This window comes from Hippopotamus amphibius, chromosome 17, assembly GCF_030028045.1.
Source record: "Hippopotamus amphibius kiboko isolate mHipAmp2 chromosome 17, mHipAmp2.hap2, whole genome shotgun sequence".
Taxonomy (NCBI): Eukaryota; Metazoa; Chordata; class Mammalia; order Artiodactyla; family Hippopotamidae; genus Hippopotamus; species Hippopotamus amphibius.
The window spans coordinates 40,021,579-40,032,067 of NC_080202.1; the positions used below are offsets into that span (position 1 = coordinate 40,021,579).

Here is a 10,489-nt window from a genome sequence, read left to right on the forward strand (position 1 = left end):
TGTGATTGATGCATTTTGTGGTAAAAGTGGCAGTAATGATATTGTAAATATCCTAGAGCTCATTGGATTTCATTTTTGCAGGCAATTTTCAGCTCCTCTGAGTGAGACATTTATATTCAATTACAGAGGCTGATAAATGGGCTTTTCCCCCTCTTCTAATCACTATGAAGCATTAATGGTGCTTTCTGATGCCCTTTTTTGTACGGAGCAAAAGTTATAGCTACATTTCTTTCAAAACCTCAGCAGTATCACCTTCTGGCAGCCATTTATATACTTTCTTCCACTTCTTTGACTTCAGATGACACAACCTTGCCATCCACTACTTCTTGCACAACTGTCTTAATCTTCCTGGTTTTCTTCATATCTGAATTTAAATTTAAAGATAAAATGTTAATTTGGACACATGACTCTGCTGGTTTATAACACTCAACTTTAAACTATTATTATTTTGTATGTATTTCTTTCTTTTAGAAAAAAGTTGAACCCATTCTCTTTCTTAAATGATCTTAAGTCCATTTTATAAACGCAGAAAATGTGCCACTTTTCCCAAATTTACCAGTTTTCTCCTCTCCCCACCCCCCAAAAGAAATATGCCATGCTGAATTAAGTAAAATGCACATTGTCATTTTATTTTTCCCTTTCAGGATCTTAGGATGTCTCAGGATGGTAATAGCATGGACTATGAAAATCGCCCTGTCACTGGGAATGTGAGAAATTTCCCATATGGAGGGTTTCTTTGTGATGTGCCTGATTTTCAGAATCCCTAGAGCAATATCTGTTTACTTGAGAATTGACCTCCCTTTACTTTTCACCAGTGACAGATAACAGATTGTAAACTACTGAGTGAGAATTCAGTCTTATAGGAAATGTGTGACAATTAGAACACTTACCTTTCTCCTCCAGCGTGCTTAACTGATATTCTGTAGTGCTGTTGTTTGTTTTGTTTTTAAGAAAAGAAAAAGAAACAGAAAAAAGCGTTATTGCCATTTTGAAAATGAAGTGCTCTCCTGCCTTTTTTTTTCAAAATAAAGTCTGAGTGGTGTGTGCTTTACGGCTATTTGTATTTCTCCCCCTTTTACAATGCTTGTTACTTCAAACTTGAGCGTCTTATTTTTAACTTGAAAAATCCATAGCTTCAAAACTGACCTGTTTAACACATGCTAGAAGTTTCTGTAATTAAAATCACAAAATTACAGTGGAAGTTTACATCTTGTGTCCTCTTGTTGCCTTTCGTAGGGGTGGTATTTGAAGACAGTTGCTGCTACAACACTGATAATTCTCATCAGTGCGAACCTGGTTCCCACAGACCTCTGTGGCCTGTTGTTCAATTCATGACCTTGCAATGAGAACTCTAAAAAGTTATAGTGCTTTAGGACTTCCCTGGTGGCGAAGTGGTTAAGAATCCACCTGCCAATGCAGGGGACACAGGTTTGAGCCCTGGTTGGGAAAGATCCCACATGCCATGGAGCAGCTAAGCCCGTGAGCCACAACTTGTGATGTGTTGTGCCACAACTACTGAAGCCCATGCACCTGGAGTCTGTGCTCCACAACAAGGGAAGCCACCACAATAGGAAGCCTTAGTACCGCAATGAAGAGTAGCCCCCACTCGCCACAACTAGAGAAAGCCTGCGTGCAGAACGAAGACCCAATGCAATCACTAAATAAATAAGTAAATAAATAAATTTAAAAAAGTTATAGTGCTTTCAATTATGTATTACTCATAAAAATTAACATAAGCATAATTTGTTATCACCTGCCTAACCATCTTCTACCTCAGTCCTCTTACATGACCTCAAGTACCAAGGATGTACTTGGTATTTGGGAGGTGTGAGTACTGGTGGTATATTTTTGTTTCATTGGTGATGGTGGTGGTGATGGGGTGTGTGTAATTGCTTTTGTGCTAGGGATTGCATTGGTGCTGGGGAATGAGTGACAGAGTTTAAGGTATGGACAATAAAATAGAACAGCATATAGACATTGACACATATCCCTTGATTCTGAGAGCCTTACTTTGTATCTTCTCCTTCCAGAAGGCGGCGGTAGGTAGCAATTTCCTGCTCAAGCCGGATCTTTAAGTCAAGGAGGATATTATATTCTTGGTTCTGGCGTTCTATATCAGTCCGAATCTGTACCAGTTGGCCCTCGAGGGAGTTTAGCTGTGCCTGAATCATGGCCAAGTGGCTACAATAACGAGCATTGGTCTCCTCTAGTGTGTGCTCCAAAGCTTCTTTCTACGAGTGCAAGAAAAAGTGGATGTTTCTTATTTGAGGACCTGATTTAAGAAGTGGCTCAATTTTAATTTCTTTTGAGAAGAATTTCTATAGCTAGTCATTGTGGGCATCATGTGTTTTTCTAGCTTTATCTCCCACTCTTTCCATCTAGGTAGCCTCAGCCGGCCAACTAGCATCACTGGCTCTTGGGGGTTTTTGTTTATTTGTTTTCAGCTCTGCAGTCACTGTTCTCTTACTGTGGTATATTGTACTCTTGTTCTCAGTATTTGCTTCTGCTCCTTGGGATTTGTGGTGCCTTTCCACATGGAGGATTGGACTTCCTAAACCTGTTGATGCCAGGCTTAGTTATGTGATCCTCCGGCTAATGAAATGCAAGTGAAACTGACAAATGCCTTTTCTGAGGAGATAGCTTTAAGAGCTATCACATGGCCCAGCCATTGCCCCTTTCCTTCTGGCACAACACTGGCATACCCCAGGTAGGGTCTACCGCTTTAGACTTACCCTGGAGTGGAAATGTCATACAGCAGAGCTGCATCTGGCCCATGATGGATGTAGTGTTGTAATTGTAAGCCGCTATGATTTGGGGGTTATGACTAACCCCCAAATGCATCATGAGCTGACTGTTATGCTTAGCCTGGAATGTCTTGACCCCTATTCTCCAATTAAAAATTCATCTCACTTTTTCAGATCTACTTTAAATGCTGCTTTCCGTGTGAAATCTTCCAGGTCTACTTTGTCCTCTGCATCCTTGCAGTGTCTTGCCGTTTCCCTTGATTTCTTTCTGTCTTTTCATCATATACAGTTGTTTGACTTGTTTCCCTGCCTGCTCTGCAAGGGGAGGGGTTATTTCTTATAGGTCTTTGCATTTCCAGAGTTCCTGATACAGGCACTTAGTAAACACACACCCTGTGAGACTTGAAAGTTAGATGTGCTTTACCATGCTGAGCTGGGACTGGAGCTCTATCTCCAGGCTCTGGTAGGTGCGTCTCAGCTCCTTTATTTGATCTTTGCTTTCTTTTAACTCTTCAGTGCTCCCTGTGACTTGCTGTTGCAGAGTTTCAATCTAAAGTTCCCAAAATGAAAAAAAAAATAAGTAAGTAAAGAAAGAAAAAGAAAGTAAGGAACAAAGGAAGGAAGGAAAGGAGGAAGGAAGGAATGGAGGGATGGAGGAAGAGAGAGAGGAGGGAAGGAAGGAAATGAGTTCTCTCTTTTTGAAAGACAGCTTCTATACCGTTGCTTACCCGTTAGAATTATGCTATTACCTGAGTCTCAAACTGTTCTTTGGCCTTCTGAAGGTTCTCCTGGGCCATGGCTTCATATTTCTGCCTCATTTCACTCATGACGGCGCTGAGGTTCAGGCCTGGGACAGCATCCACCTCTACGTTTACATTATTGCCCAGATGAGCGCCTAGGCTCCTCACCTCCTATGAGAGTGAAAATCCCAACTGATTATAGTTGGAAGCAGAGGAAGCAGCCTTCTCAGAGGAGGCTGTGCAGAAAAGACACAGTAAGTCCTATGGCTTTTTTCTTTGGGGAGGAGTAATAGAGAAAGAAAATAACAACTTAGGTAAGGCTTATTATGGTCCAGAGACTGCTCTACATCATTTAACCCTGACAGCAGCCTTAAGAAAAGATGTTAGAGCTCACATCACTCTCGCTGTCATCTTCACCACCACCACCACCATCACCACATCGTCCTCTTTTTCCTCCTTCTCCTCCTCATTATCATTAGGGCCATTCTATCATTTCTGAATATTTTCTCACCTCCTCGTGTTCTTTTTGGAGGAGCGCCAGGTCTTTATTCAGCTCTTCAATTTGAATCTCCAAGTCTGTCTTCATTAGGGTTAGGTCATCAAGGACCTTTTTCAGGCCTTGGATATCAGCCACCACTGTTAGGCAGAGCCCCCGCTCAGTCTCATACCTGTGAATTAAGTAGTATGGAGAGAGAATGGAGTCCTTCTGAAGCCATTCTACAAGAGCTGATCCTAAAATGATGAGATTGATCTTTATGTGGAATATGAGATCAGTTTCAATACATCATGTGTCTCCCTTTATACTTTCATTTTCAATGTTCTCAGGAACCTTGGAATCAGATTACTGGCTTCATAATATAGTCTTTGTGATTCGGAGTGATTTGTATAAAAAACAATCTGAAATTACTCTTAAAAGTTCCTAAATTCTAGATTATGTTTTTAAAAATCAAAAAAAAAAATTTTGCTCTAACTACTGTGCTAGCAAAGGGTTCTCATTATTGATATCAAATAATGGTTAGATTTACTTAAATGTATGTGATCAGTTTATATTTTATTACTTTGTAAACAGATGCATCCAAAGTGAATTATATTAAAAATTCATGCATTCTAACTCCTCTATCATCTTATGTATTACCATTTTTATTAAAGTAGTAAACTTTAAGAAATGATAACGAAATGAGACACCCAGATGCTGACTGGAATTAATGAACTTTTACTGCTTTAATTTTTGTATCTGCTTTCTCATTTCTTTCTTTCTGATCCATTGTAGCATTAAAGTGTTGCCCTTCTAAACCACAAAGGACTTTTTAGTGCCAATGCATTGTACAAATTCAGGATGAGGAAGCCCTAGTGTAGAAGCAGTTATGAGGAACAGCTCTGATGACATGTAGTGTGATGTGACTACAAGAGAGTGAACACAATTCGAACTGCTTTAGTCAACCTAGTTCTCTGGTTGGTCAGATGGTATTGTAAAATACTGTCACAGTAGAAAGCATTAAGACTCACCCCTGGAAGTTGGGGCATTTACTTGTAGACACTTGAAGGAACATGAATGACTCAGAGAATCACTAAGGGTGATTAATGGCTCTCTTTAGATAACAGAAGGGCACTTAGGCAGAAGGGGAGTTGTAAATTGCCTTGTTATTACTCCAAAGGGCAGAATTAGGTTCAATGGGTGAAAAGGTAGATGCCAGGTTACTAAAAAAGATCGTTCTAACAAGCAGAGCTGACCAATGAGAACAGCAGTAGTTACTAGAGCTGTTCATTTACATGCTGGGTGACCATATCTTAGGACTGTGGGAGAGAGAAGTCCAGTCCTGATGCTGGGCTAGGCCAGAAAGCTTCTAACACCCTTTAAACCCCAAGGTTCTGAGACTATTCAATGGTAGCTCCTTTGCCAACCACAGGGTGGAAAGCTGAGTGTCATGAAGGACGACTGGAAGGCACTCCTTTTCAGGAAGTGTTACCATGGTATCAGAGAACCTACTTCAGTCTGAAGTCCTCGGCAGCCAGTTTAGCATTATCGACTTGCAGGACACATAGAGCATTTTGCAGTTGAGCATGTTTAATCTGGAAAATACGCAAGAAAGAATGACATTTTCAGCTGGATAGGAGTCTAAAATGACTGAATTGATCCTCAGATATAACCCCTCTTGTATCACCAGTGATGTTCATCTCAAGGATTTCCACATGAAAACGGAAAGGAGGAATATCGAGATGGGGATTTAACATAATAGACTCATAAAATGCGACTCTCGTCCCGAGGGTTTGGTCAGCTTTCTTATGACTCTACAGATGGAGAGTTTAATTCAATGTGAGCCATCAGATCTTATTCAGTGCCTTATCTTTAATGTTGTTCCTGCTTAGAATCTTCCTCTTAGCTCCTCTCACTAGGGGAACTCCTCCTCCTCCAGGTCTCAGCTGAGACATCATTGCTTCAAGGAAGCCTTCACTGATTTCCTCAAAACAGAGCTGGATGAACTGCCTGTGCTTTCATGGCCCTACACAGCCCTCCTTTTACCCTTCCTTGTGGGATAACACTGCCTTTGTCCATGCCTGTTTCCCCTAAATCACATTATGTTCACCATCATATTCCTCAGTGCCCAGCACCTAGTTGGTGTCTACTAACACTGGCTGAATGAATGCACACTTGCTATGTGGTGGGATTTGTGCCAGGCACTGGGGCTATCAGGATGGATAAGCCCCTGATCTTAGGAAGTGGTCACCTAGTGGGTGAGTCCTCTAAGATGCATATGGATCAGAAGTCTGCTTATAAAAGATGCTACACTGGCGTGTCTCTTTCAGCAGATCTAGTCCTGGAGAGAGCTGCCTTCCTTCATATACTGGGTCTGCCCAGGTAAAGAGAACATTTGGCTGTGCCTGTATGTTTGGGATGACCCAAAATAGCTTCAGAAATACGAATCATGAGATGGCTAGGGGAGAATGGTTGGCCAATTTCGAACGTTCTTAGTGGGAGCCTGAGAAGAATGACCTGTTGGCAGAGGGGCAGTTTAACTCCTTTGCCTCACATCCCCACCGTTCCTGAAACCCCAGAGTAACTTCCTGTGGAATCTGAATCAAATCTCACTGATGTCTAATACAATGCAAGAAAAGAGAGTGGTCTTTGATGTAAAGAAAGAGGAGTGTTAAAACAGAAATGAAAATGAAAGGGACACTTTTCTTGATTAGATAAGAATTTTAAAACAGCGTAAGTGTTCTGTATCATATTTGAAATCTTCAATTAGGAGCAAAGTCTTCTTTTATTCCACATAATTGATAGACTGGAGAACTCCACCTTTCTGGTATGACATGGGAGCAGGTACAATTGCAATACATTTGAATTGGGGGCAATAAAACATTTTATTACTGTAGAGATGGTTTCTGAACTGCTTGGTGATGATAATCAGGTTATGAAACATTTAAAAGACATTTTAAAATCCAGATGTCATTAAGACCTGTACCCCTGCCCCCATTTCCACCCTGAATCACTTTATCATTGAAATTTATGATCCGGTATTCTGACACTTGTATTACAACTTTTACATAAATGAAAGGAGGAAAATCGCTAAAGATTTTAAAACTGGGGTTTTAAAAGTTGATGGAACTTAGGTTAAAAAAAAACTAAGAAAGATTTATTACCACATAAGAAAATTTGAGCTCTTTCCAGGAAAAAAGATGTTTACAATCCACTTTCCTGACTTAGTAAACTGTGACAAAAATACAGATTGTAAGACTGGAGGATAAAATTTTAATATTTTGTATGTAATTGGGTTATTTTAAAAAAGTATATGGTTTACATCATCCTATTATGTAGTAGGTACTCAAGCACTAAGGGTAGATGATAGAATATGCCTTTTTTATAGCTGTAGTATTTAAGCCTAATTTGCTTTACAATGTCCATTTGGACCCACCTAACATATATGCCCTTCTTGATGTGTGATGCAGCTGAACAGTGGGATAGAAAACACAGGTAACATGCCTCACCTGATTTCGCAGCTCTTTGATTTGTTCCAAATACGCACTGTGGTCTCGACAGGTGCTAGGCGTGTTGGTTTCATACCAGTGCTTGATCTGCAGTTCAAGTTTGGAGTTGGATTCCTCTAGGGATCGAACTTTTTCTAGGTAGCTTGCTAGGCGGTCATTTAGGTTCTGCATGGTCATCTTCTCATCACCAACACACAGGTTCCCTCCGGCGAGGTCGCTCCCATAGCTCATCAAGTGTTTAGAAGTCGAGATGCGGGTGCCGTGGCCCCCAGCACCCCCATACACACTGGGTGCGACCCTGAGGTACTCCGTGCCCCCCTTCCTATATATGGAGCTGCTCATGCTGAGTGCAGGGCCCTGGGAGGAGGAACTCAGGCTTCGGTGGAAGTTTCTGTGATTGAAATCCATCAGAGATTCTAGGAGGAAGCAGCTGTAGTTTCAGAAAGGATGGAGCAGAGTCTGTCTCTCCGTTGTGGATAAGCTGACCTTTTATAGAATTCACAGGAGAAACGCCTCCTCTGCTGATAGGTCACTTTACGATCATCGACACCACAGTCTGCCTTGCCTTGCCTTTTTTGCCCCTTTGTACAGCAATCTGTTTAATACCATTCCAGAAATTACCACTAGAGGCCTTTCTTAGACGCTTTTCTCAGAGGTGATTTCTTTTTTTCAACAGAGGCAACAAAGGGAAACAGGAAGGTGTATTCTGTTAGCCCTTGCACCTGCCTTGGCACGTTTTCTTTCATCCTAAGATACACATAAAGCATATTTACAATCTCCATGAATAATTTATCTAAAAAGACAGATGTGGGTACATAATAGTAAGTCACACTAATGATAAAAAGCAATGTTTAAAAATTGAAAAAAAACCTTTTTTTCTTTTTGGTGAGAACATTTAAATTCTACTTTTTAGTAAATTTCAGTTATACCATATAGCATTATCAACTGTAGTCACCATGTTTTAAGTTAGGCTTTCAGAACTTATAGCTAAAAGTTTTACTCTTTTACCAACCTCTCCCCATTTCTCTAACCCTCCTCCCTCAGCCCCTGGCAACCACTTTTGTTTTCTTTAAGATTTCCCCATTTAAGTCATACCAGGCAGTGTTTTTCTTTCTCTGTCTTGGCTATTTCACTTAGCATAATGCCCTCAAGGTCTATCCATGTTGTTGCAAATGGCAGGAGAGAGATATATTCTTATATTCTTCCTTACTCATTCATCCATTGATGGACACTTAGGTTTTTCCGTATCTTGGCTATTGTGAATAATGCTGCAGTGAACATGGGAGCACAGATATCTCTGAGATAGTGATTTCATTTTTTTTGGATATACACCCAGAAGAGGAATTGCCTGATCATAGGGTAGTTCTATTTTTATTTTTTTTGTGTGTGGAAACTCCATATTGTTTTACATAATTGCCGTACCAATTTACATTCCCACCAACAGTGCACCCATGTTCCCCTTTCTCCACATCCTTTCCAGCACTTGTTATCCTGTCTTTTTTAGGTGTGAGGTGATATCTCATTGCGGTTTTGATTTGCATAAGAACAATGCTTTGTATGTATTGATAAGTCACTCTTCAGAATCTCTGTTTTACGCTTTTAGGGGCTAAGTTTATCCTGTTTAAAGATCATATTTTATAAGACGACTAGAATACTTCATACAAACACAAAATCTTGAACATTTAAAACAGGAATAAAACATTTATACATTTGGAGATGTAATTTGGGGAAATGAATACAATAAATTTAGGTGAATAGATGACTTTGAAGTTTTTTTCCCTAATTCTAATATCCTAAGACTAGAAAATGCATTTAAATTTCTCAGTCACTGCCTGGCTTTAAGTCTTCTTCTCTAGAAACTTGGATTAGAATCCATGGTGCTTTGCACCTGACCTGGTGAATGGGGGAGTCTCTCTCCCTGTGTAAATTCAGTTTAGCACTCATTGTGTGACAGAGCTCCTTCCATCCTAAAGCTGTAGCTGCTCCATCCCCAGTGGATTTCACCAGCAGGAGCTTCCATAGAAGCCAGATCTTCCCCACAGGTGTCCATAGTCACAGCAGGGGCAGAGCAATTCCATACACCGGAAGGAGTGTGTGCAGTGCCTTGGGGCTACACCCAGCCTCCATAATTAGACTGTAAATCATGGCAGGTGTGTTGACCTCCAGACTCCTGGTGAGCTGGGGTGTGATCTCACCAATGGGGATCTGATGAATGCAATTTGTTTATTTGCTCCACCTCATTCAAACTCCCTGGACAAAGAATCCATACTGCCCCTGAAACAAATCGTTTCCTTTGTCAAATTAAATCAAAGGGATTGGAAAAGTCACAGAAAAACCTCATTAACATTCATCCTGACCATTGAATTAAATTGAGGTTTGTATATGACTAAAGCAAGCAAGCAAACAAACAAAAATCAAAAAAGAAAAAAGCTGAAAAAGGCATTTTAGGTAAGAATCCCTGCACGTTCTTTCTGAAGATTTTGGAATTTACTTGTGGCTCATTTTTGCTATGTTTTTTTCCTGAAACTAGTGGCTTTTTTACTTTTGAGTTTGAGTTTGTGTTTTTTAAATAAACATCCTTCTTCTAAAAGGAGATGATACTATATTATTTCTCTCTTATAAACAGTATACTTTAAAATAATATTTGTATTAGATTTGCTTCAGTTATATTATGAAAGTTAAAAATTACGGGACAGAGTTAAACCTATTTGATGCACTTTATGGTGTATGTGCGGACAGTTCTTACTTATATTTCTATCCATTCATAAGTGCATCAGTCAACACTCGCTGAGAGTTCACCAGGAATGACTGAACATGAAATAAACAGACCTTACTATTTATTACAGAGCTGTAAATTACCCTGTACATAGATGTCACAGCTAAAATCTGCAGTGAGGAACTTTTTATAAACACATGAACTATGTTCTTTTTATATACGTGTATTCACAAAAGTAACTGTTTTTTGGTTGTTGCTTTACAGGGGAGTAGGAGGTTGTCTGAAGTCATTGGAACAGCGTACTG

The 10,489-nt window shown here is 40.1% G+C and overlaps 1 protein-coding gene across 1 annotated transcript; it reads right to left on the bottom strand.

Moving 5' to 3' along the window:
• Positions 1-266: 266 nt before the first annotated feature.
• Positions 267-7,876, bottom strand: KRT20 (keratin 20). The gene is made up of 8 exons (XM_057716984.1): positions 7,469-7,876; positions 5,472-5,554; positions 3,996-4,152; positions 3,494-3,655; positions 3,169-3,294; positions 2,011-2,231; positions 891-928; positions 267-364 (listed from the first exon to the last, which is right to left on the bottom strand). The coding sequence occupies exons 1-8, from the start codon at positions 7,874-7,876 to the stop codon at positions 267-269; spliced, it is 1,293 nt and encodes a 430-aa protein (XP_057572967.1).
• Between the last annotated feature and the right edge of the window lie 2,613 nt (positions 7,877-10,489).

Coding starts and splice junctions, on each gene's coding strand:
- KRT20 (XM_057716984.1), bottom strand. CDS start 7,876: ATGGATTTCAATCACAGAAACTTCCACCGAAGCCTGAGTTCCTCCTCC. Junction 4,153..5,471: donor GCCGAGGACTTCAGACTGAA/GTAGGTTCTCTG, acceptor CTTAATTCACAG/GTATGAGACTGAGCGGGGGC. Junction 929..2,010: donor CTGGAAGGAGAAGATACAAA/GTAAGGCTCTCA, acceptor AACAAACAACAG/CACTACAGAATATCAGTTAA.